The sequence below is a fragment of the Corylus avellana genome, chromosome 4 (genome assembly GCF_965113065.1).
Source record: "Corylus avellana chromosome 4, dhCorAvel1.hap1.2, whole genome shotgun sequence".
NCBI lineage: Eukaryota > Viridiplantae > Streptophyta > Magnoliopsida > Fagales > Betulaceae > Corylus > Corylus avellana.
This window is the reverse complement of record NC_142493.1, coordinates 28,530,587-28,558,535: the sequence shown is the minus strand read 5'-3', so window position 1 is coordinate 28,558,535 and position 27,949 is coordinate 28,530,587. Positions and strand designations below refer to the sequence as shown.

The window sequence follows — 27,949 nt, the reverse complement described above, 5'->3', positions numbered from 1 at the left end:
ACCATAGAATGCAAACTGCTCACCGGAGGTTGGAAGCTACTCGCCGGAGCTCTGTTAACATCCCCCGAATAATCCCCTTCCTTTGAGTTGCTCATTCCCATCTCAATCGAAGAAAGGATCTTCGTTGGACCCTCCATGCGACCGCCCAAAGTCCTCACCAGGTCCTTGATCTTTTGAGAACCCCCCATATGCATGAGAGAATTATAGGCTTGCTTTTCCTTCTCTGCAGAGACCTCCTTCAGCCATCTTGGAACTCTGGCAATCGGCTCAGTATAAGTATTGAAACAATCCTCTACCGGTTGCACCGTCAACCCCAAAGCCTCCACATAGCTCCTCCTTCCCACCCCCTCTTTTTCCTTCTTTCCCTCCTTGGCCTCTCTGACCTCACACAGAGCTGACTTTGCGAAACACACCTCCAAGATAAAGCGTTCCCATCCTTCATCATAGCGACCCTCTGGAATAATAATCATACTGCAACGTTGCCTTCCATCAAATTCTTCTATCGTCAAGAAGCGCCCATGTCTATTGGAACATTTCTGCGCAATTATCCGTGGATACCTTGCTCTGGATTGATCCCAAAAGACTTCAGAGGTTTCCACTGCCACCATATCCTCCACTATGCGTACCAGCCACACTAGCTCATCCTTCTTCAAGAAAATAGATTTTTATTTCCTGTTGCTTCTTTCAAAAATCCTCACCCCTGAAGCCCCTCCCTTAATCAACAACTCAAAATCTTTGGACTCCACAGACCACCTTCTCGAACCAGCCATGACACTGACCAAACAACTAAAAACTAACACCAAAACAGCACTCACACGCCACCCACATGCCTACGCTCAGGCGGAGGTGGATGAGAGAAAAGAGAGAAAATGCATAGAGACCCTTTTCTCAAATCAGTAACACTCCGAGAGTGGTGTTCTTTGTTTGGACGGATGTGCTAGAGAAGATATTAACTTTGGATAACCTAAGGAAAAGGCATGTCTTTGTGATTGACTGGTGTCGTATGTCCAAGAAGAGCGGAAATTCATTGATTACCATCTCTACTCCATTGTGAGGTGGATAGAGATTGGAGGGTTTTGCTCTTACGTCTTTTTGGGATAGAGTGGGTCATGTTCTAACAGGTAGTGGAGCTGTTAGCTAGTTGCAAAAGTCAATTTGGAAGCCATTGTAATATAGAAGCATAGAGAATGGTTCCATGCTTAATGTGGTGTATTTGGCGGGAACAAAATGGGTAAAATTTTGAAGATTGTGAGAGTTGGGTGATAGAGTTGATAGAGTTAAAAGCTTTTATGTTCAAATCCCTTTATGTTTGGATGGCTACTCACAGTAGTCCTCTATTTTATAATTTTCCAAAGTTTCTAGATTTGTGTTCTTTTTCTTCTCCCTACTGGTGTATATCATGTATAATCCCTATATACTTCGGTTGTACCTCTCTCTCTCTCTCTCTCTCTCTCTCACCTCATAGGCTATGAACAAACACTTAATCTGAATTATTTTTTCCTTTTTTTGGTGTTAGGAAGAGAGGATGGAGGTGGGAGGCACATGTGCCCCCAAACAAACAAGAACTTGCCATAGTATCATCTTCAATACCCACAGGATCTAAAGGGATGGCCAAAACCTTTGTTGATATTATGTGCCATAGCAAAATTTTCAGTCCTAATAGGATGTGAACGTCAAATCCTTTAATTTTCAGTCAAATATATACTTCATATATGAATAACCCACTCCCAAAGGACCAGGCTATTGCAGTACGACTTAGCTATGAAATTATTAATGAAAATTATTTAATTCCAACCAAATCACATGAGAGACACCCTATGGTAAATTTTTTGAAGACTATGTAATATGATTCTGAAAAGGCTTGAACCTTCAGAATTGTAGTGAAATCATTGTAAAGAAGCCAATGTACATGTAAATCTTACAAAGTAAAATTAAAATTCAACATCAGATAAGCAATATGAAGCAGTGGACAGATATGAAGTATAATCTGTAGCACGAGAATGAAAATACCTCAGACACAGTTTGCTCACAACATGCCTTCTTCCAGGTTGTAATGAACATTCTCATAGTGTTATTATCAATTGCAAGATCAACTCCAATCATTTTGTTAGCCTTCTTAGTCTTGCTGGAATTATCTACTGGCTGAACATCTAGTTCTGTGTTGCGTCTCTCACATGATTTGGAGGCTGCAGACGTGGTGCAGCCTAGATTTTCAGATTTTCCTTTCCTTTTACGTGATCTATCCCTTGAGCTGCCACTAGAAGGAGAAGGGTGCCCACACATTTCACCTTTCAACCCAAGCTGTATCATATCTTCAATTTCAGATGGGCAAGGACAGCTACTAACTTGGTCAGAACTTCTAACATTTTGTGATGGCAAGTTAAAATGGTGGCTGGTAGCATTATCAATTCTTTCATCTTCAGAAGTACAATCATCATCCAACTGCTTCTTCAGCGACGAAAAAAGAGGGTGTTCCATGTCTTTCTTATCAGCTTCTGATTTCAATGCTTCTACAGATTTCTTCAATGTGATATTCTCTAAAAACATCCCTTTTCGGATAACAGAAATATGCATCCTGTGATCATAAAGTTTAGCAATTAAGCATATCTTATGTCAATTTGCACATGTAAGAGCCAGTGAAGAAATGACATATGCTGAATACTTTATATATATATATATATATATTGCAAATCAAAAGTGCAAAGGGGGACAACCCTAGTACATAGGAAGTAAACAAGAGAACGCTGAAAAAGAAAAAATTAAAAAAGCCCTAGATGTGCTGAATACACCATTTTCCCTTGGAGGAGTATTTGGCAGAATAAGGCTCCCTTGAGAGTGGCTTTCTTTGCTTGGTTGGCTGCCTTAGAGAAGATTTTAATCATGAATAATCTTAGAAAACAGCATGTCATCGTGCTTGATTGGTGTTGCTTATGTAAAAAGAATGTGGAGTCAATAGACCACCTTTTACTACATTGTGAGATGGCTAATGTTGAATGGAATTTCATCTTCAGCCTTGTAGGGTTGGTGTGGGTTATGCAAAGGGTTTTTTGGTAGGAGTCGGGATGACATTATATGGGAGATGGTTCCCCCTTGCCTTATGTAGTGTCTTTGGAGGAAAGAAATGATCAGAGCTTTGAAGACAATAAACATATGGTGGCAAATCTAAAGGATTTTTTCTTTTAAGACTCTCTATCACTAGACAGCTGTCGTTGACTTAAATATTTATAGCTTTCATATTTCTCTTGATCCTTTTTCTTCTGCTAGCCAGATACTTTTCTTGTATATTTCATGTATACTTTGGTTGTGCCTTTTGCGCTTTTTAATAAATTGTGTTTAATAAAAATTAAAAAAAAAAAAGAAAAAAAGCGCACTCATGGTGAACACCTTAGAAAAAGGTTCCTAGCCTTAAGGTTCAGACAGGCCTTTGACAGCACTAATGTACCACTATTCATTATTATTCTGAAAAAAATAGCAATAAAACTGAGTTAGTATTTGGGATTGTCTATAAAAGGGAGTTTATTAGAAAAAAGGAATTCACGACAATAAAAAAATGAAAATGGTTGAAAGTATTGTCCAAAATGTTCCTCAAAGTAAGGAAATAATTTAAGCTTATCATAGGTTCCAAAAAAAAAAATTATATCGTAACTGCAGAACACGAAAACCTTCATTCAAGTAGTATGTATATTTGACATTTTTATAAAGCTTGAAGAACTAGATTGCACTGATAATAAACGATAATTGACAATCTTGAAAAAAAAAATGTTATGGAACCCTAATCCAAGAGACACTAAATGCACGACTTTATTAAATTGAATTTCATAAAAAATGGCCATACAGCAATATGTGGAAGAGTGAAGCTGTGCACAAAACAATATTCTCGATAAGAGAAAAGAACTAGTTGCACAAGCAAAGGCAAAATGAGCATATTAGTTAACATCCATGGTCTATAACATAAAAAATTGTAAACTCTTGTTATGTAAACTCCAAGTACCATATAAATCTCACTTAATATAGAAAGTGCATTTCTCTGTAATTAAAAGAGGATTACTTTGTGAAAGCTTTTATGTTAATGAATGAACATAGTAACTCGGGTTCCTAGAAATTATTTTTGGTTACACATACAACACCTTTTTGTTAAAAAGTAGGGAGAGAATATCACATACCCCAAGCTATGAACTCGAATGCCAAGCTTTTCCTTGCCTGCAACTGATCGCTTCTTAGCAATGAAATCCAAAAACTCTTCAACCCTAATTTCTTTTTTCTTACTCCTACATTTGAACTTCCACAAGAAAGAAATTATCTCTTCACTGGTTATTTTACAGACTTCTGTTACATCTGATTTCACTGAGAAATAGTGCAAGACAAGTGGATGTCGTAACAATGGTCCCAATTCCAGCTCTTCAAACTGCTCTACACCCTCATTCTCACAGATTGCCACTTCCAAATCATACAATGATGTGATTCTTCGGACCCCAATAAAGCAATGGATAAATGCATTTATCTAAATAACCACAAAAAAATGTAGAAAAAAAAAAAAAAAAATTATGGATGTCCAATAATAAAAAAAAAAAAAATTAAAAAAAAAAAAGGAATATCTTACCCTCGACATGTTTGCTAAGAAAATGGGGAAATTAATTGCTTGTAAGTTTTCTCTTCATCCTTTTCCTTTCTTTTTGGGTTTCAAATGGCCGCAATATATGGCTTCTTTCTCTATAGGCATGCAAATAGTCATCAAAAGATTCATGAATTTTTTCATATAAAGCGAAGAAAGCTGTCTCAAATTTCCCACATATGACCTCTCTTAGGACAGTCATACATGATATGACACGATCCAAATACGGATTTTTCTCATAAACAAATTATGAAATTCAAACTCTATATCCTAATTTGATTTTTTTTTTTTTTTTTTTTGTCATAAAATTTGTACCCTCCTTTGAATGGTAAGAAAACCAAAAGCATTGAAGCAAAAAATCTGAACATTAAGTTTTATCTTCGGCACAAATAAGGCTAATTTTTTAAGTCTCTCCCCCCCCACCCCCCCACCCCAAATCTCTAAAGTATTTGTTCTCACAAAAGTTGAAAAACTCGGGCCAACTACATCAAAGAATCACATTAACCCCGACCAACCGAACAATTCACTCTTCACAAATTCTAACTAACAAAATTCCAAATTTATAAAAAACAGGGTTAATTACCTTTTCCCCTTGAATTATCACTCATTTACACATTATTCCCACAAACTACCACATGTCACACTCAAGAGCCTTAAACTACCATTCATTAACAAAAAACGTCTCCGTTAGTCAAAATCGTTAAAAGAACATTAAATGACAAAAATACCCTGAGTTTAGAAACTAAATGTAATTAAACACTCTTAGAGTTAAACAAAAAATAAATAAATAAAAGGAGAAATTCAAAAAAATAAATAAATAAAGGGGGGAAATCTCTGAAAAATAAAATATATATTAAAAAAGGAAAATTCAAAAAAATAAATAAATAAATAAAAGAGGGGGAGATTTTGAGCTCGTTTGGGTGTGAGCTTTTTTTTTTCTTCTTTTTTTTTCTTTTTTTTTTTCTTTTGTATTACTATTATTATTATTTTTATTTTTTTTTGAAATGTTATTGTATTATTTTTAAAATTCTGAATACCGAGAAAAAAAATTTTGAAATTATGTTTTGATAGTTTAAAGGAAATAACATAAAATTGTGAAAAATAAAATTAAAAATGAAAACAAAAATATATGTATCATAAAAAAAGAAGAAAACAAAAAAAATTGGAATGGTTTGAAAACCATCCGTTTGGGGGTAATAGAGCCACCCAAAAACCCCTTGGGAGTGGCCTAGTCATCTCCGAAACTAATGGGAGTGGCTGAGGCACCCCAAGCCACTCTTTGAGAGTTGCTAAGTTACCCTCGAAAACCGCTCTAGATGGCTTGGGGTGGCTAGACCGCCCGCCTAAGTATATATTTTTTTTACTTTTTAGAATTTTAAATTTTTTTATTAAAGGTAATTTTTAGTTAGGTTGAAAAGAGTAGGAGTTACACCCAAACATAAATTTTTTTTTTTAAAAAAAAAAAAAGTTTAAGTGGTCACCCAAAAATAATTCAAAAAAACAAGATATATTAAAAAGGAAAAAAAAAATTAAATTAAATAAAAAAGACCCATGGCTTGGCCGTGGCCGGCCACTCCCAGAGTGGTCGTCGAACCAGTTTTAAGTTTTAAGTTTTTTTTTTTTGTTTTAAATTTTCATATTTTTATTTGAGAGTATTACTTTTCATTTTACGTCTAAAATACACACAAACAAATGGATAGTTTAAGGAGGACAGAAAACATTTTATAGAAAGAAAAAAACTACTAATTTTTCCGTTGCTTGACATCCTGAAAACATTTTTCTGTGTTTAATTCGCAAATTCATTTATATTTTTATGTAATTTCATATAATATAAAGTAACTAAAACTTTACTGATTGTGTCTACTAACGTCATTCCGTCTGTAGGCTTGAGTGTGCCAAGTGGTAGTTTAGGGAGAAAAAAAGGGTAATTAACCTTTAAAAAATTCAAATTGTTTCTCCAAAGCTTTCTTGTCAACCAAAAAGTGTGATTACGTAAGGCGTTCAGTAACTATTTTCCTCCACTTTCTCAGCAACCAAACAGGGCACTTATTCCAAAAATAATAATAATAATACAAAGAAGCACAAAAGCGGCTCCCACGTTACCTTCCCTTCAGTCATCATAAGGCGGAAAAGATTCGGAACCTCCTGCATTGCAAACCCTAAAGAGGTCCACGAGTCGACCTTGAGCGTCAACATCGCATCCTGAGACACTTTCCACGCGGTCACGCCCTCTCCGGCCGAGATAATTTCGCGGCGAGCCTTCTCGACGGCGCGATTCACCTTTTCCAGAAGCTCTCTCCGGTTCTGCGAGGTGCTCGGGCCTGGTACCTTAGAGTTTTGTATTGGAAAGTTAGAATTTTGCTGCTGCGGATCCCGGCGAAGGCGGTGGCGGCCACCGGAGGGGTGGAAGCCAGACGGCTGTCCGGACATTGCGGTAAAGAGTGGAGTGAGAAAAGTATGGTTGTGTTTGAAGGCATCCAAGTATATAACGTAGAACTGCTCGTTTTCTGTGCCAAGTGCCTAATGCTTTAATTCTCGCCAATCACATGGTTTCCTACGTAAAGACTGTACGGAGGATCATAAAGAAAACATCACCGTCAGCTTTGATCCCATCCATGATGCTTAATGGCTAAGTAAGATATGGATATGAATATATGATGTTGACGAATTTGTATTTGACGGACAGGATTTGTCAGGCTAATAATCTTTCTGAGTTTGGTTTCAGAAGATATTTTTCACTCCTTGGACGCGCGGGAGACTTGTGCTGCGACTCCCATTCTGCTCGTCGTGCCTTGGTCTACTCTACAAGGAGTTGACCATGGTCCACGAATATGATACATTAACGTTAATTCAAGATACGCTCAAAGGATTTTTATGTCATGTCGCTCTCTAAAATTACTCCGTATTTTGAGAAAAAAAAAATTATTTAACTATTTTTTTTTTTAATACTTTCATTTGGTTCTCCAAATTAGGGATTTATTTTCACTTTTTCATTTAAATATTATTTTTATGATTTTTTTTTCAATATCCATATTTTTTAAATTTGTATTTTTCTAACGGTCTTTTTTTTTTTTTTTTTTTTTTTTAATGTCAAATATGGGTGTAATGTTATACATCATCTTTCTTATATCCCCTCCAATTTTATGTAACGTGATCTTCAATCAAAAAATCAAAATATTGTAAGAACCACACCACATAAAGAGGGAAAAGAGATTGAATGGTGTATATAATTACAAGTAATGCTATAAGAAAAGATTATAGTCTTCATTAAGTCATCTCATATGTGATATGACTTTTATTCACCCTAGGTTTAAACTCTTTATTTTTTTCCTTCTAGAGTTTACTTTTTATCATATGAGGTACATATGGTTTTCATAAAAATGAAGATAGTACCTCCATTCATCTGCTGTTAGAAGACTTAACGGAAATTTGCATTACTAACACGTAGACCAATTAAATTTCGACACCTGTCATAAGTGCCAAATCATCATATAAGCACTCCTACCACCCAATATATATATATATATATATATATATATATATATAACAAAGCAAAAAGACTTTTTTTTTTTTTAAGAAAAAAAAGGTATTGAAATTTAAAATTAAAATTGAATACCCTTGAATTAAAATTGAATTCCTTTTTTAAAAAAAATTAAAAAGGTATTAACATGCTATGTCTCATGTATTTATTTGGAGTTTTGAGACACAGTTGAGGCCCTATTTCAAATCAAATATATTATGAATCGAGGTTTCCTTCAAACTGGGTTAGAAAAACTTCTTTCAACTCAGCCTATAAAAATGGCATTTATCTTTTTTTTTTTTTTAATAATATGTGAGATGCACATGAGTTTTAATATTATTTATTCTATCTTTGTCACTACTATTAAAAAAATATGTGTATCTCACATGTTATTAAAAAAATAGACATATGTTATTTTTATAGATTGAGTTAAAAGAAATTCTTCCAACCCAGTTTGAAAAAAAACTCTGTCCATATATTATAACCAACTTTAAGAGGATTTGAAGTAGCAAACCGAATCTCTACAAGTACCTCACCTAGAGTGCGTTTGGCTTTGGCACATCAATTTCACAAACTAAAAATGTAATTTTAAATCAAATCGTAGAAAATATATAGTTTGAATTGTTTGCTCACACTGTTAACTCTCTGCTCGCTCACACTGTTAACTCTCTTTGCAGTTTATTATTGGAACTGTTTGCAGTTTATTATTGGAACTGTTTGCTCACACTGTAAAGGTTAACAGTGAACTGCACAAAGATTATGCAAGAATTCATGGGCAACTGCTTAAGCCACCACTCACTGTTGAAGAATAAAAGAGAAAATTAAAGTAGGCAAACATTTACATTACTGCCCGCGATACTTTTTCAATACACAAAACATAAATTTATGAACATGTTGTAGGACCAGAAAGTAAGACATCTAGGCATTTTTAGCCACTATTATGAACAAGAAAGTTTTTTCCAAATCATATACTCGGTCAACCTGATCATACTTCCCTCTAAAATCCTAGGGTTCTAGCACCAAATTCCCTTTCCAGGACCAGAACTTTGTTTATGAACTTCTAATGGACTGACCCGCCAATTTGAAGTGACATGGTAATTAATTTTCCCAGTCATCAGAGAAAGAGTCCGCATAAACAAACCTTTGTCATTTCAGTGTATTTCCAGCTAGTTCATAAAGTTGAGTCAATTCCCGAGATGCACAGATAAGAACAAGTGCCTCTTAGGAGACGACGACGGAGAATTCCTTCCGCTGCTTTGGCATCATAACAACTAAATGCAGCTTGCCTAGCTGACACAATTTTACTGGATTCTTGAATATCGAGACCCTTGCAACATTGTTACCCAATAAAACAACGTGTGCAATGCTGTATGATTCACCTTTATCCACAGCAAATTGCCACTCTCTTGTTGATATACTGAACCAGTCTTTTCTTTGAGATTTGGTTGCTTTAACTTCAATGTACTCTTTACTATTCTCCTCCCCTAAAACAATGTCATAGGGTAACCCAGTTTCAATATCTTCATTGACCCACTTCACAACTCTCTTACCAACTTTCCCAGTAAGGTTTTTGAAAGCGACAAGCTCGCCAAGTCTCCCTGTTTGTGTGGCTTCTGTTCCACAAGGTGTGCCAATTTCAAGTTGATCTCTCTTGCTGAAATCAGATGAGCCCAACTCAGGGCCATTGGATATAAGATCAAAATCAACATGCATACTAGGATCAGTCTGATTACAAGCATGGCCAGACTGATTTTCCAAATTGTCGCTGTCTGGCAAACATAGGGCCGTTAAAGTTGCTTCTGAATCATTTTCAATGGTCCAATCATCATCGATTGAGATAGCAACAACATCATCAGTTTGCATGACTGTTCCTTCAGAATCATCTTCCTTTTTCTTTCTTGGGCTGCTGCAAGGCTGTGCAGTGGTTACCTGCACCCTATAATCATTTGCATTACTAAAACCCGGTGCAGTTTTCCAATTCACAGGTGGCCAGTTTGAGTTATTTCCTCCTTTCATTTTGGACTTGGAATAACTTTTCCTATCTATTGTTTTTGAATCAAAATTTGTCCGTAGTGAATCATCATTCTTTGTCAATGAAGGCACAGATGAGAGGGACCAAATAGATTCTTCATCAGGAAGTTTTGGCACCTTTTGGCTATTTAAGATAAAAAACTCCATCTGCTCCTCACTGGAACCTGATTCGGCCATGGTCATGATCATGTGAAGGAAATTTGCCAAGTGTAGATCAGGAGTTCCATCAAACACCAAACGAGACAGCTCCATAAATAAGGCATGAGAATCAGATTCTCGGGTTGCGTACAAAATGTTATCCTGTAAAAATCATAAACACAAGGATATAAATAAAAAAGGAGATATATTTTTTTTTGATAAGTAAAAGTATTATATAACAAGAGCGCAGAGGGGCGCAACCCATATACACGGGAAGTATAAAAAGAGAGCGCCTAGGAAGGAGAGAAATGAAAGAGGAAGTCAGAAAAACTAATTACTAAAGGAGTTAACCAAGCGGCCGTCCAAGAATAAAGAGTAAAGAAGAAAAAATGAGTCAGCTCCTCTATAGTCCTAGTAGAATTCTCAAAATATCTAGCATTTCTTTCAATCCATATACACCACATAAGACATAGAGGAACCATCTTCCAAACTACCGCGCTTCGAGCACGACCTCCCGACCACCAGCAATAAAATAAATCCCTCACTTTGCAAGGCATAACCCAAAGCAACCCAAACCGACTAAGGATAGTGTGCCAAAGAGTTCTTGCGGTTTCGCAATGGAGAAGAAGATGATCTACCGACTCTCCTGACTTTTTGCACATACAACACCACTCCACCACCACAAAGTTCCTCTTACGCAGATTATCAATAGTCAAAATTTTGCCTAGGGCCGCGGTCCACCCGAAAAAAGCCACTCGCAAAGGCACCTTTGTGCACCAAATACTCTTCCAAGGAAACACCTCATGGTCAAAATTAGACAATGCCTTGAAGAGCGACTTAACCTCAAACTTGCCTTTCCTAGACGAGGCCCAGCAAATACGATCCACCGTACCTACAGAGATCTTGCACGAGTACAACCGATCAAAAAAAGGAGCAACCAAATCCATCTCCCAATCCTGAACGGGACGCACAAAAATGACATTCCACTCTACAACCCCATTCCTCCAAGAAAAATTATCCTTCACCCAAGCTTCTTTGTGCCTAGCGATGCTGAACAACGAAGGGAAGTCTTGCTTCAAAGGATTTTCTCCACACCAAATATCATGCCAGAAACGAACTTTCGAACCCTCCCCCACCTCAAACCGACAACCTTTGGCAAAAGAACTCCAACCTTGTCGAATATACTTCCATAAACCCACACCATGAGAACCCAAAGCTTCCTTCGTGCACCACCCGCCTTCCTGGTCTTCGTACTTGGCTTTGATAACCTTGCACCAAAGAGCCTCACTCTCATTCGCATATCTCCAAAGCCATTTCCTCAAGAGAGCTTGATTAAACTGATGCAACTTTCGAATACCAAGACCACCGTAGTGCAAGGGACGACAAACTTGATCCCACTTTACAAGATGCATCTTAGCCTCATCTCCCATTCCTCCCCACAAGAAATCTCTTTGGACTTTCTCAAGCCTTTTAGCAACACTCAAGGGAATCGGAAACAAAGACAAAAAGTAAGTTGGTAAATTAGACATAGTACTCTTGATGAGAGTTAAACGGCCTCCTTTGGAGAGGTACATCCTCTTCCAACCTGCCATTTGACGCTCCATCTTCTCAATCACATCATTCCACATAACCGTGTCCTTAAACGGCGCCCCAAGAGGGAGACCCAGATACTTCATGGGCAACTCAGCAACACTACACCCAAGGATATTAGCTAATATCCCAATGTTCTCCACCTCTCCGATAGCCACAATTTTGGACTTCCCAAGATTAACTCTCAAACCCGAAACAGCTTCAAAACATAAAAGAATGAGGCGCACATACCGTATTTGCTCGAGAGAAGCTTCACAAAAAATCAAGGTATCATCAGCAAATAAGGAGTGAGAGACCTCCAATTCCGAAATAACCCTATCTCCCACCGAGAAACCTCTCAAAAGACCTTGGTCAACCGTAGCATTCACCATCTTACTCAAAGCCTCCATAACAAGAACAAAAAGTAATGGAGAAAGAGGATCCCCTTGCCGAATTCCCCTCGAACTGCTAAAGAACCCTTCCGGAGAGCCATTCACTAGAATGGAAAATCTTACCGAAGTAATACACCACTCTATCCAAGCCTTCCACCTCTCCCCAAAACCACTCCTATGCAGCAAGTACAAAATAAAGTCCCAATTAACATGGTCGTACGCCTTTTCCAGGTCCAATTTACAAATAACACCTGGCACCCCTTGCTTCATGCGACTATCCACACATTCGTTTGCAATAAGAACCGAATCTAAGATTTGTCGACCCCCTATGAAGGCATTTTGAGAGTAGGAAATAACCTTACCCAAGACACTTCTCAACCTAAAGGCTAGAACCTTAGAAACAATTTTGTACACCCCTCCCACCAAGCTTATGGGCCGAAAATCCTTCATCTCCACCGCATCCGCCTTTTTTGGTATCAAGGAAATGAAAGTAGCATTCAAACTCTTCACCAACTGCCGTCTGCGATGGAACTCATCAAAAACCGCCATAACATCTTGTTTAACAACACCCCAACAAGCATGAAAAAAAGCCATGGAGAAACCATCTGGACCCGGTGCCTTGTCACCATCCATACCATTTATCACCTCCCAAACCTCCTTTTCCTCAAACTCTCTTTCCAACCACCTACAATCCTCCTCATCAATAGACAAAAAAGGCTGGTTGTCCATTCTAGGCCGCCATGAACTTTGCTTCGAGTATAAGTTTTGATAATACTGCACCATGTGATCTTTAACCTCAACTGGATCATCGGATAAGACACCATTAATACGAATCACTTCCACACGATTGTGCCTGCAATGAGAATTTGCCATCTTGTGAAAGAAGCGAGTATTTCGGTCCCCCTCCTTAAGCCACAAAGTTCTCGATTTCTGGCGCCAGTGAATCTCTTCACACAACAAAGTGTTCTCCAAAACTTTCAACATATCCGCCTTTCGAGACTTCTCCTCCTGATCTAACCCTCTCGATTCTGCCAAATCATCCAACTCTTGAATACCTCCCATCAACTCCTTCTTCTTCCTCCCAATATCGCCAAACTCCTCCTCATTCCATTTTTTCAAATCCATTTTGAGGGATTTCAATTTATTAGCTAACACAAAGCTAGGAAGACCCTCGAAAGAATAAGATCCCCACCAAGAGCTAACCTTGTCAACAAATCCTTCGGCTTTGAGCCACATGTTCTCAAATTTGAAGTACTTTTTACCTCCGCAATGAACCCCACAATCCAGAGAAATAGGGAAATGATCGGAGAACATGCGTTGAAGTCTTTTTTGTGACACTACTGGGAAATGATCTTCCCAATCCGAGGAGAGCAAGAACTGGTCTATTCTAGACCAAGTCTCATTTTCTTGATTATTGGACCAAGTAAATTGTCCCCCCATCATCTGAAAGTCCACCAAATTGTTCTCCGAAATGAAGTCCGAAAAGTCCATCATGCCCACAGAGTAATAAGAAGCACTAGAGCGCTCACTAGGGAATCGGACAATATTAAAATCCCCACCAAGACACCAAGGAACCTCCCACACATTCATCAAACCAGCCAACTCTTCCCAAAGGACCCTCCTTTCCACATCCTCATTCGGACCATAAACCCTTCCAAACGCCCAAACCCAATTGTCCTCCACATTTTGAAAAGAGCATGCCAAAGTGAACTGCCCCACACACTCCTCCTTACTCTCCACCACCCTCCTATCCCACATCATTAACATCCCCCCCGACAAACCATTAGACCCTTTATACTTCCACCCCACATGTTGACCACCCCAAAGAGTGTGAACCACCTCCCGGGAAATAGTCTCCATCTTGGTCTCAATCAAACAAACAATATCTGCTTTCCACTCCTTCAAAAGGTCCCTAATACGCAACTTTTTTTTGAGGGCATTCAACCCTCTCATGTTCCATGCTACGATGTTAAGCTTCATGATCCACCAATTCGACCCTTCCCACGACCCCTACCTTGCATAGAGAACGTCTGGCCCCTGTCAACAAGAAAAGCACTCCCTGAAAAGTCCCCCAAATCAGAGTCATTCTGCTTCCTGGAAGCTTCAATAGAATTGAACAAAGCTGCCAACTCCTCCTTCTTTCCCTCATCTGAAACACCAATTTTTGGGCAAAATTTGAGGCAGCTTTCAACTACCCAATTAGGAGAACATTTATCTGATCCTAATTCCTCCAACCCAATTGTTGCTAAGATGCTGTCCTCCTCCCTATTTGACCCATTCCCAATTTCAATTTCTTTCTGTCCACTATGAATCGACTGAATCAAATTAGTAACCTCCCCCCGACATGCCCCTGTCATCCCAGAATTCCGACGAGAAGAAAAAGCCACCGGAAACTGATCAGAAGCAGAGCCCATAACCTCACCTACATCGCCTGACTCCACAGAACACTCCGGTGAACCCCCACCGGCGTCTCCAGTCTCCATATGGCGCTCCGGCACAGTCTGTGTATTCTCCGGCGAGAAGGGTGTCTCCGGCGACTGATCTGAAGCAAAGCCCATAACCTCACCTGCATCGCCTGCCTCCACAGAGCACTCCGACAAACCCCCACCGGCGTCACCAGTCTCCATCCGGCGCTCCGGCACGTTCTGTGTGTTCTCCGGCGAGAAGAGTGTCTCCGGCACCTTCTGAGTAATTCCCGGCCACGACCCTAATATTCCTTTCGCCTACCCAAAAGTCGAAGAAGAGGCTTCTAGCGATCCCATTGCGGTTTTCCACCTCTGCAGCCCCTGTTTCCTCCTCCTATAAGTCACCATCGCTTTCTCTTTTCCAGTGGTTTGTGCCTCACTCGCCGGACTTATAGAAACCTCTCCACCAGTGCCGACAACCGCCTTGGAACCTTCTTCAACCCCCCTGATCTCTGATGGGACCTTTGCGACCACCGGCGAAGGAGTTGCTGGCCTATCTGAGCCAGAACGTAAGCCAAATGTGAACTTTTCCTTCTTCGTTGATGCACAAGCCTCGTTTCCTCCTTCTAGGTTATTAACACCCAGACCCGAGCCCACCGTTCCTTTATGTTTAAAAACCGAAGTTTTCTTCACCCTCCACCATTTTTTGGGCTTTATAAATTTCAGCCCAGACCCCTTAATCCCTTTCGAAGCAGGGAATAACTGGCCCAAGCCCAAGCCTGCTGCCCTCCTCAGTCTTAAGCGCCATGTCGATCTGCATCATACCCACCTCACATTCTTGTTGCAGACGCTTCAACAGGTCCCTGACTTTGAGGAGCTCGAGACTTAGCTTGGAGTAGGTCTGCCCAACAGCATGGTGCCCCTTCCCCCTCTGTCCCGTCGTGCGATCAGAAACCGTCATCGATACCTGCGCCATCGCCGGCGTTTGTGGGTTACTCGCCGAGGCTCTAAACGAACACCCCATACGACCATCATCCATTGAGCCTTGTCTTCCAACCTCTGCAGATACTTGGACATACCTCGTCTGAATCACTCCAGGATCGCCGTGAGTCCTCTCCGAGACAAGAGTTTTAGTTGAAGCCAAAGCTTTCCTGCCTAATTCGTGGGTTTTCTGTCCCATATGACCAGAAGCATTTTTCGGCCACCTCTGCACCTTTTCGCACTGTTCCTGGCTGGAATTACAGCCCTCCTTAATTTGCCTCGTCGATAACCTCACTGCCTCCGCATAGCTCCTGCGTCCCTTAACCTCCATTACACTCTTTTCTCCCCCGGTTACGCCATGCCCACTGATCACTTGAGGTTCACGTAGAGAGAGGTTTGCCACTCGCATCTCCTCACTGAAACGATCCCACCCTATCCCACGCCTACCTTCTAGAATGATGATCGAGCCACACCTTTTTCTTCCATCAAACTCCTCCAACGTCAGAAAGCAACCATGCCTATTAGCACACTTCTGAGCAATAATTCTAGGATACCCAGCTCTAGACTGATCCCAAAAGACTTCTGCACTATCCACTGCTACCAAATCCTTCACATTTCTCACTAACCAAGCTAACTCATCTTTCTTCAAGAAAATGGATTTATGAAGTCTTTTGCTCCTCTCAAAAATCCTCACCCCTGAAGCCCCTACCTTAATCAGCACCTCGAACTCCTTGGAAATCATGTCAAGCATCATAGGGAGCTTGATTCTTAAATTGTCAAAAGTATTAACAAACAACAGCTAGTCTAAATACACAATATCTCTGCACAAGGAGGATGCAAGTGACATTTACTGACATGGTTAATCTTCAATTCTAGCAATGGCATATACTAATTCAATGTACAGCGTGACATTAGCATGCCCCAGTGAAGCTTGCCAGCTTTGTAACTTTTGAAGTGGTACTTAAGTCCTAAATGTCCTTGAGAGGTTGCAGTCTCAAATTATATGCTTAGTAGCACAAACATAGGCTATATTCATGAGAGAGAGAGAGAGAGATAAAAAAAATTGACTAAAGGATCCCTATCACATACCTGCAGAAGACAGCTACATTCAATTCGCTTCTTAGATGCACCACAACTCTTTATAATGTTCCTGTAGAAGAGCTTTTCAACAACAACAACTTGTAGACGACTCAGAATATCAAATCGAGACTGCTTGAGCTGAATATATTTATCATGGTGTGTGCTATAGAAGTAGCGCTGAGAATATGGAAGAGCCCAGCCCACCAATGAAGCTTTGAAGCTACAGTCTGCCAGACCATAACATATTGCTTCACGAGTTACAACCTGCACATAAATGCAACAATGTAGAAAGGAAGATTGAAATCACATTATGTAACTTGTTTTTCTCTTTTTACTGTTATTTTTCTTTTTCTCTTCAAAGCGACAATACATGGTGCTCAATTTTCTAAAAGCTACAGAATCTAAAAGTGGATGAAGTCCACCCACACAACACAACCAAATGTACAAATTATCATGCTTATTGCCAGTTATAAAGATGTCTTGGCACAGAAAACCTAGTTCAGGTCCCATATTATGATGCAAGTCAATCATTTAAAACTATGTCCAAATGTGATGGTACTCTGCTATTCCCTTATTGAAAAAGAAAAAAAGAAAGAAAAAAAAGGTGTGAGAATCATTGCAGAGGCAATTATATCGTTTTCTATTTTCCATACCTAGGGGTGTCAATGCGGGCAATTTCTAACCGCCCACTAACTGTTTAACCATCTAACTGTATAACCGCTACCCGCTATAACCGCCTAGTGGTTAGAGGTTATTAGGTTTACTAACTGTAATCGCTAATTACCTTTTTATATAATATATTTTTATAATTATAGTTATAATTATAATAATATTTATACATATAACATAATCACTTGATTATTAAATAACACTTTTTTTTTTTTAGATAATTAAATCACAATTTGAGTATTAAATGTATAAGATCAATACTTAATCATATGATTTAATGACAATTCAAATATTTTATTCAAGTTAATTATATTATTAATGTACAATAATAATATAATTCGTATAATATCAAATTAAGGTGTTACTTATAACCACAATTGAAGTATTAATGTATTATCATTATAATTTTAGTAATTTATATATTATCACTATAATTGATATGATTATATCACATGATGAATTGATCATTAAATCATATGATTATATAATAACAAATAATACATATATAATATGACATAACTCATAAGTCATAAGTCTACAAGTTAATCATATGATTCATATTATTCATGTATATTGTACAATGATAATCACAATTGAATTAAACAATACGTTGCTTATAACGACAATTGAATCAAAGCATTATTATTTATTAAATACTTTATACTTAGAAAACATACATCACATTATCTTAGATTCTTAGATCTAAGATAGTTTTATTATATTAAAATGAATTGTGATTTGTAAGATAATATGATCATATAATTTAAGTATGAGTGTATGACCATTAGATCATTAGGAATTTAGGACTTAGGAGTTTGAGCATTACCATAATACCATTAGATAATAAGTTCAATTCAAAAAAAAAAAATTATAAGTAAATATTATAATAATAATTTAAATCATTAATCATATGATCTAATTTAATGAGATCATATGATTATATAATATCAAATTAAGCAATTGACATTAGATTCAACAATGTGTTACTTATAGGGGTGTTAAGAGAGCAAGCCGCTCGCGCGCGAGTTCGGGCTCAACTCGCATAAGTTCGGCTCGTACTTGACTCGAATATTAAATGAAGCGTTTCGTAAACAGGAAAAGCCCAAATGAGGGTAAAAAATGCTATAGTAATAAAAAAGCCCAAAAAACCCAATTTTAAAAAAGCGGTTAGCGGACGGTTAACTATTTCACTAACCACTAACCGGCGGTTAGTAGCTAACCGCTAACTGCCTAACCGCCTAGCCGCTAGGCAGTTAGCAGTTGCTGTTAGTGAAATCTACTAACCGCTAAGGCCGTTACGGTTAGCGGTTTTCGCCAATCACCACTAACCGTAACCGCCTTAACACTCCTAGACCATACCTGGTCATTCTTTTGCCTTGGATATGCTTTGGCAGCAGCTATATCTTAAGTGGTGTTACATGAAACAGAATTAATCAAACTCTTTTAAGTTTCTCAGAACAGATTCTGGAGAGAGAGAGAGAGATCTTACCTCTGAGAGTGCAGGAATCCCTAAGGTTTGCATGAGGACAGACACTCTTGTTCGAAGTATCTCTTCTTCATCATCACTAAGTTCACCAAAGTACAGAAAACCAATTTTATCAAAATGCTTAAATTGATCTCTTAACTTCCTATCATCACACCAGCACACAAGGCCAAACGAAGGGTGCAGGGAAACCCATTTATCCTGTTCAGTCGGAAGCACCATAAATTCCAATTTCATAAGACATTCTTTCAAGTAAATGGCATCTTCAGGGCTCAGGAGTCCAGATTTCAGTCCATCACTCCACTTGAGAAAAACTTGGAAAACCTGAGATATGAAAGGAACACTCAGGTTTTACTAAAACAAACAATTATTGCAAGTGCGGTTTTACTTCAAATTTGAGTACTTACTGCATTAGCTGCTTGTGAAGGCAAAGCAACAGTAGATAATTGCTGCAAAATCTGTTGATAGCTTTGGAGAGGAGGGGTCTCGTGTACTTTGCAGCCATCAATGAAAAAGTCATGAAGGCCTGGATAAATATTGCTCAGCATCTTGCTTAAGAGGTGATGGGTCACTGCTGTCAAACTGCATTGCGGAAGAAACTCCTTCATTTGGTCCAGAGAACCAGTTGAATCATGCCAACAGACTTCTTCAGGAGATAAGAATATACCAGGTACCGTATCATCAAGCGTAGCACCAGAGGCATATGGAACAAATATAAAAGGTCCTGAATGTAACTCCTCTGTGATCTTCTGCTTTGAAGTAGCCACTTCATTCCAAATGAATGTGTACAATTTTGACATTTGTGATATGCTGCCATACAAAAAAGGTTGGGACCCATTTAAAATGAGCAGAGGTTTGCTTATCAGAATTGGGTAATGGGTGGTGGGGGGCAGGATGGGGAATCACTGAAAAGCAATCAATGCACAACATCAATACGGAAACCCCATTGTGAAGAGAATAAAAAGATGACATTTTAAGCACACCTTATACCAAGACATATATATATATATTGTGAAAGTCAAGACAAAGACCAAAATACCCTTTTAGCCCTAAGAAGCTCTTCTAACACCATCCAACCTTGACTCAGCTGACACACATCCAAGAAGACATGGCACAGGTTTGCTTACGCACAGAAGTTCGCAGAACTTATGGTATCACAAGAGAACTTGGAAAGTACACAAGAAATCTCATAAATTACAAAAATTATTCCACCGAAAAAACTTTTTCCACAAAGGAGAAAATACAGGTGGAAGAAATATCACCCATCAACCAAACAGCACCCAAAAAAACAAAAATAACCTGAAGTTGCATGCACTCTCAAGAGATAAAAATAAAAGCTAAACTATAAAAAGGAATCTCAAGAATGCAGACAACAACCTTCTCTGGATTTATTGCTTCCTATTTATTTCAATACTTACCTTAGTCACATTAAAGTCCTAATCAAGATTTACATAAACTTGTCCATACCAACATTAGGAGAAACATGCTTCAATATTTGCAAGGCATCACTAAGCAAAAATTCAGTCAGGTGGTGAACAAACAAAAACCATTTCAGGTGAATACAGCAACATCCATTTTCAAAGAGAATCAGACTATGATTAGAAGAGTAATTCAAGTATATGATGTTCTCAAACGATACTACAGGAACAACACGTGGTTGAAGCATTGACATCAGTTTGATTGTTTGCTCTGAGAAACACACTAATGTGGGCACCATTGCATGATAATTTATACACACACACACACACACACATACACTACTCTTTAACCATCTATAAATAAAAGAAAGACAGTACTGGACAAAACTTATATATGGTGCAATATACATTGGACTGTTACACCACTAACATGCTCAAAACAGAACAAAAACCCAAGATACTGATAAACTCAACACATACTTTTCTTGAAGAGAAAAGCAATAGCAAAACCACAAACGGATTTTTATGTGAAAAGAGAAATACTGCAAATTATGAATGAAGAATTCAATTAATCAGCACATAGAAATCAACAATTATGGCCCTATGTAGTAAAAAAAAAAAAAAAAAGCATTAAATTAGTTTCTATAGGCAGCAGGAAAGACAGTTACTAACAACAAAATGATCTAACTTTCAGTTAACAAATGTCGAAGAACTAACTTGGTGAATGAGATGGAGCAATACCTGGCCTTGAAAGGTGTCTTAGATCTCTTCCATACTTTCAGAGTTTCCAAAATGTCATCAATGGTAACTTTAATCTTAAACCCAATATCACTTACTAACTTTCCACTTCTCACCTGTTTCAATAATAAAAACATAGAACAATAAAAAACTTGTAGAAATCTATGTCAGCTAAGTCCTCCCATTATATAGGTATTTTTTATAGCTTGTCAAACGGCACATCTTTGATTTATTTATTTATTATTTTTTATAGGCATTTGGCCCTAAGGGGAAGGGAAATGAGAAATTCAAACTAGTAACATCCGCTTTATGAGGCAATGCCCCCAGTCGATTAAGCTAACCCCTTAGGGTTGTCCCACAACACATCTCACATGATGTTAGGCAATAAATCCTTGTTGAGTAACATAACAGATGAAAATATGTTTTAAAAGATTTTACGCATGCACATGTGTATATATATATATATCAGCCTAAATAAAGCATTCACAAACTTTTACACATCAATTGTTGTCACATTTATTAAATAGTTAAACATCTGGGATGTGTTGCACTAGAGCTGGCAAAGCCAAAACCCAAAATGGCATGGACCCCATTTCTGATCCATGTCAGTCACCCACTGCGAAAGCCTGTCAGTTGCCAGCAGGCAACAGATTTTAGCAGTCTTCTATAGATGCCTTCAATGTCAAGCATTTAAAAAGAGCCAGTAGCCAGATTCACATCTTTGCCAGCTCTGAACTGCAGATTTTTACCTTATGCAACAGGTGGTGTGATTATGAATGTACAAAAAAATCTGCAGTTCATAATCATACTAACCTTCGGAACAGCATATGGAGCAGAAGCACCAAGAATAGAGCGTACTGCATCACAATCATAAAATAAATCTTTGGGATAGTGAAGCTCATCATCCATGCTAGATGCAACCCACTGGACATCACAAATGCTGCTCATAAATGAGGACTTGAAGGGTTTGCTGTCTCCACCAGATTTAGGACTGCAGTAACCTGTAGCTTTGTCACTAAAACAACCATCCCATAGCGTATCAAAAACCTCCAACAGATATATACAACTTTTCTGCATGCCTTTTTTGGACAATAGGGATAATAAATGGACCAATTCATTGGATTCCCAATCTTTGACAATTGATTCAGGGGAAATCAGATCTCTTTTCTGCATTAGATTACTAAAAATGGTAGGAGATATATCAGCAACAGTCTTATGAACTTGAAGTATTTGCACAAAATCCATGACACCTATTTCCTGGAAAAATTCCCTCCATTTCGTTAGTCCACATGATAGTGATTCAGTGACTGGATGCCTCAAATAAGTGGTGTCAACCTCATGCCATTTCATATCTACAACATTGAGTAACTTATTTAAATTGACTGGATTTCCATATGCTTTACTGAAATGAATTGGCACCTTAACAGGTTGTTTAAAGCCATGATTTGTTAAAATGAAAGCTTTATTTCGTAATTCAGAGATCATATACTCCCTTTCAAGATGACAATCGGGGCAGCTAGACTGTAGGTGAATCATTAGAAAGCAAAGATACTCTGTCATCAAATTCTTGTCACTATTTGTATTTCTGCCATCCGTTACAGCTGGCATGACATGCACTTTCACAATTTTGTGAGCAGACAACTTCTGGACACCAATTCTATAAAGAATCTTGGTTATGTTGTCGACCAAACTCATGTTCACGCATGAACTATCATTACCAACAGTTGATGCAGTAAAGAGGGCAGGATTTACAGTTCGAAGTTTAGTAAATAAATTTGGGAAAGCTTCAAGTCCACGCTCAACATCAAACCCAGTGCTTACCGCATCAGAGTGTAACCAGATTGTACCTTCATCCACTGAGCTGTATGTACCATCTGAAAGGGGAATAAACGATATTTTCCGGAGGTTCTCTATGAGATCCATTTCTGTATCAGAGTTTAAGAAACTTTGTCCAGAAGAATGGAATGACATTGTATAAAGAGCATTTAGCCAAGAAGACAACCAACTCAGGCCCATAGATTTAATGCCATTTTCCATGTGACTTAAAGAGGATATAAATTTAAGTAGAATCGTGGGTCCATACTCCTCAAGGCCCAGTGCCCTTGCTAATGAATCAGACATTTTTATATTTCTATCCAGGAATCCAAGGCCAAGATGCTCACAAAGCAAACCATTAGGAAGAAGAGTGCGCGCCTGTTCATTCCAACCTCTTAGAACCTTGCATGGAGGAACCCATTTCTCTTTTCCTCCTTCCAGGAGTAAGCAGTTTGACATACGTAATTTAGAAATAATCAACCTGGGAAGACAAGAAAAGAAACCATGAACTTCCCCAACAAGTGGAACAAAACTCATCAAAGCCGACACAGCTTTTCCTGGATTCTCTCTAAAACACTGAAGAGCACAAAAAGATCTCTCTGCATCAACAAACAAACCAGGAAACTCAGACAACAACCACTGGTTCCAGGGACTATTTCCATCAACTTCCTCTCTAGATGAAGGAAGAACAAAATCACCTTGAAGAATAAATTTCAGCCCATAAGTTCTTAAAGGAAGAAATGCAAAAACAGGCTGTTGGTCTAAAAGTGGAAAATAACCCCCGTCAACTGATTCCTGCAATGTAAATGCTATAGAGATTTCTGTGGTTTGCACATCACGACGAATGTTATCTGCCCGCAACTTTTGAGATGCTACAAACCATGTCATTTTCTCTTTTCCATGTGAAATCCTAACAATGCCATCCTCCATGATTTCTTTTTGCATCAGAATGAGCGAATCATTGAGTAAGTTTCTGAACTTAATACGCTTAAGCCGGTGAAGAAAAAGCAACAAAGACGGGTGAAGATCTGAAAACATAGTCATAATGCTCTTTATGACAGTTTCGTCTGATAATCTCGATCTGAAAGGAAGGACGATGCAAGTGTTCCAGCATTTATCATCCAATTGATTAGTGTCACCAGATGCCATCCTACTATACAAGTCAATATCACATGGAGGTACTATTGTTGGCAAAACAAAACCAATTTGACCCTCACTGATATCAAATTTGATATGAAACCCATTAGAATGAATCTCCGGAGAGTCTGTGACCTGCAGATGACCATCGCACATTCATGAAAGTTGTTCAAGTATATAGTATAACCATCAATTTAATAAACCAAAAAGTAAACCACCACTCTCATTTCTACAAAAATATATATTTATAAAAATACAATTCACAGTCAGAAAGTAATTCAGGTTTCCAAGTGTGGGTACCACATTCAACCTCTATGCCAGGTCTCTCAACTTTTCCCACTACAATGTCAATTGTCTAAAAGAAGTAGAGTACTTTTTTTTTTTTATAAGTAATAAGAAGTTTTATTAAAAAGCGTAAAGGCGCCCCAATGTACACTGGGAGTATACAATATGATCACCTAACTAGAAGGAGAAAAACGAAAAAGAAAATCATCATAACTAATCGAAACTGGAACGACATGCGCAACGGTCCAAAGATACAGAGTTTGAAAGCAAGAGGCTAGAATGTCTTCCCAAGTCCCCTCCATATCCTCAAAGCATCTATTATTCTTTTCCCTCCACAGACACCAAAAAAAGCACTTAGGCACCATTTTCCACACCGTGGCACTTCCCCTCCTCCCCAAAGACCACCAACAAGCGAGTAAATCCGAAACCCTATTCGGCATCACCCAAGACAACCCAAACCGACCGAAAAAGGTGCTCCACAAAGTATAAGCTACCTCGCAATGAAGGAGAAGATGGTCTACCATCTCCTCGGTCTTCTTGCACATACAACACCTGTTTGTCACAATCACCCGTCACTTTCTGAGATTGTCCAGGGTCAAAATTTTACCCAAAGCCGCCGACCACACAAAAAAACTCGCCCTCGGAGGAGCTTGGGTACGCCACACACTCTTCCACGGAAATCCTCCCCCAACAGGACTCGCCAAGGCGGCGTAAAGGAGCTTGACCTTGAACCGGCCTCTTTTGAAAGAATTCCACCACAACCTATCTTCACACCCTCGCCTCACTTGAGCAGCATGTAACACCTGGAAAAATAAAGCCAACACCTCCACCTCCCAATCATGAGCTTCTCTAGAAAAGTTCACATTCCACTGGTTAGTGCCACCCAGCACCTCCAAATGCTCCGCCACTGAAGCATCCTTAGCGCAGGCAATGCTAAATAAACTTGGAAAGGCATGCTTGAGAGCCAAATCACCACACCACAGATCCTGCCAAAAGCGCACCTTACCCCTCCCCTACCTCAAATCGAGTAAACCTTTGGAAAGTGGCCCACCCCTTCCTGATGTTCTTCCATAACCCCACCCCCATAGGACCACCCGGCTCCAAGGAACACCACCCTCCCCAAAGACTACCAAATTTTGCATCCACCACAGCCCTCCACCAAGAATCTCTCTCTAACCCATAGCGCCACAACCACTTCCCTAAGAGGGCGCGATTGAAGACCCTAAGGTTCCTGATACCCAAACCTCCCTCCTTCATCGGGGTGCAAACCTTCGCCCACTCCACCAGGTGGAACTTGAACTCATCGCCTAGACCTCCCCATAAAAAATCCCACTGCAACTTCTCAATCCTCTTTGCAACACTACCTGGAATGGGAAAGAGTGACAAATAGTACGTCGGCAAGTTGATCAGAGTACTCTTAATAAGCGTTACTCTCCCCCCCTTGGACAGATAAGATCTTTTCCACCCGGCCAACCGACGTTCTATCTTCTCAATAACTCCATCCCAAATATGTGTAGCCTTGCAAGAGGCCCCTAACGGCAAACCAAGGTACCTTACAGGCAATGAAGCAACCCCACACCCCAAAATCCTAGCTAACTTGTCCACTTGTACCACATCCCCCACTGGAATTATCTCCAACTTGGCCAAATTAACTTTCAACTCGGAAACAGCTCCAAAAAACAAAAACACACTCCGCAAATACCGAAGCTGGGTAGGCCTAGCATTACAAAAAATAAAAGTATCGTTCGCAAACAAAAGATGGGAAGTAGTAATATTACCGACCTGAAATCCCTCAATAAAACCCCCGTTCACTGCCGCCGAAATCATTCTGCTTAGAGCTTCCATTACAAAAACGAACAACAGAGGAGATAAAGGGTCCCCTTGTCTCAAACCCCTGGAGCTGCTGAAGAAACCATTAGGTGAGCCATTGATCAGAATCGAGAACCGCACCGAAGAAATACAATGTTCAATCCAAGAACACCAAATCCCACCAAAACCACATCTCCTAAGCATGTATAACAAGAAACCCCAATTCACATGGTCATAAGCTTTTTCTAGATCCATTTTGCATATAACCCCTGGCTCCCCAGAACGCAGCCGACTGTCTAGGCATTCATTAGAAATCAAGACAGGATCGAGAATCTGCCTACCTTTAATAAAGGCACTTTGGGATTAAGAAATGACCTTATCCAGCACAGCCTTCAATCGATTCGCTAACACCTTTGCTATGATCTTGTAGATACCTCCCACAAGGCTAATAGGATGAAAGTCTCTGAGATTAGTAGCTCCGAGAACCTTCGGAATTAGCGAAATGAAAGAGGCATTAAGGCTCTTCTCAAACCTCTCCCCAGCCTGAAAAGCACTGAACACCTTCACGACATCCTCCCTCACCACCTCCCAACAAACTTGGAAGAATGCCATAGAAAACCCATCAGGACCTGACGCCTACTTTAAAACATAGCTTTGGCTAATTTACTAATAATCAAAAGGTTGATTGTGTAAATATGTTTATACTCTTTTATGGCAGATGAGCCTTTAAACCCCTACTTTAAAATCTCCTTCAAAACTTCCTAGCAGGTTCAGTGCGATTCTAGCACAATTCATGTTGGTTCAGGTGGTTTATCACTCGATTGGGCTACATGGAGCACCCATCGGGTTTGTTGCTCAAGGGGAGTACTAGAGTAGTGTTTACAAATTCTCGTTTGTTGTTAGGTAATCGCAGGAAACATGATCATCGTTAGTTGTTGAGATTCGACCGGTTTTGTGGCGAGATTCAACCGGCCTTGGTGTTTTGTGGTGGTTTTCGACCAATTATTGGTGTTTTTCAGGTGAGATTCTACTGTCCTTGGAGTTTTGTGGTAAGATCCAACCAACCTTGGTGTTTTACGGTGAGATCCGATAAACTCTTGGTTGTCGAGATCTAACTAGACTAGTGTTTTGTGGTGGTTTCTGACCAGTAGTTATTGGTGTTTTCCGGCGAGATTCTACCAGTCTTGGTGTTTTGCAGTGAGATTCGATTGACATTGGTGCTTTGCAGCGACATTAGATCAACTCTTGGTGTTTTGCGGTGAGCTCTGACTGACCTTGGTGTTTTGCGGTGGCTTCTAATATCCTTGGTGTTTTCTGGCAAGATCCTACACGCCTTGGTGTTTTGCAACGATAACAAACTGCCCGTTGCAGTTTTTTGGCGAGTTTTCGACTAACGTTGAAGTTTCTAGCGAAATTTCTTGTTATTTTATTTTTATGAGTCTTTATATTGTGTGATCCAAGCTGGGAGGGGGGGTGAGTGTTAGAGTATGTTTTTCATTTGCTTGTTTCTTTCAAGCTGGGCTTATATGATATATATATAAATGCTCCAGCTTGAGGGGGGGTGTTAGAAGAGTTATTAGGGTTTGTAAGAGTCAATAGGATTGTGGGTATTTTGGTCATTGTTATATTTCTCTAAACGTATATAATAAGATGTGAGAGGTAGGCTACGTTACAACAATAACATTAGCAGTAATGTGCTTCCACCTTTTCTCTAAACCATTCATGCACACTACAATAGAATCCATAACTTGTCAACCTCTGATGAACTAGAAATAATATTCTCCAATACCGTTTTCAGCCTATTTGCTAGGACCTTAGAAATAATTTTATAAACACCACCCACTAAACTAATAAGCCCTTAATGTCC

The 27,949-nt window shown here is 39.1% G+C and overlaps 2 protein-coding genes across 4 annotated transcripts in view; both read right to left on the bottom strand.

Moving 5' to 3' along the window:
• Positions 1 to 7,042, bottom strand: part of LOC132178371 (protein NO VEIN-like) — a 48,491-nt gene extending 41,449 nt beyond the window's left edge. For all 3 annotated transcript variants that reach the window (XM_088515404.1, XM_088515405.1, XM_088515406.1), the window contains exons 1-3: positions 6,716 to 7,042; positions 4,164 to 4,501; positions 2,011 to 2,575 (exon numbers count right to left, since the gene is read on the bottom strand). In XM_088515404.1, coding sequence (XP_088371530.1) covers positions 2,011 to 2,575; positions 4,164 to 4,501; positions 6,716 to 7,042 — 1,230 coding nt within the window. The remainder of the gene's footprint in view (positions 1 to 2,010; positions 2,576 to 4,163; positions 4,502 to 6,715) is intronic.
• A 1,891-nt stretch (positions 7,043 to 8,933) lies between these two features.
• Positions 8,934 to 27,949, bottom strand: part of LOC132177655 (protein NO VEIN) — a 50,272-nt gene continuing 31,256 nt past the window's right edge. The window contains exons 8-13 of the mRNA XM_059590071.2: positions 21,850 to 24,123; positions 21,040 to 21,152; positions 19,288 to 19,690; positions 18,887 to 19,204; positions 16,738 to 16,992; positions 8,934 to 10,463 (exon numbers count right to left, since the gene is read on the bottom strand). Of these exons, the coding sequence (XP_059446054.2) occupies positions 9,354 to 10,463; positions 16,738 to 16,992; positions 18,887 to 19,204; positions 19,288 to 19,690; positions 21,040 to 21,152; positions 21,850 to 24,123 (4,473 nt within the window). The 3' untranslated portion in view covers positions 8,934 to 9,353. The remainder of the gene's footprint in view (positions 10,464 to 16,737; positions 16,993 to 18,886; positions 19,205 to 19,287; positions 19,691 to 21,039; positions 21,153 to 21,849; positions 24,124 to 27,949) is intronic.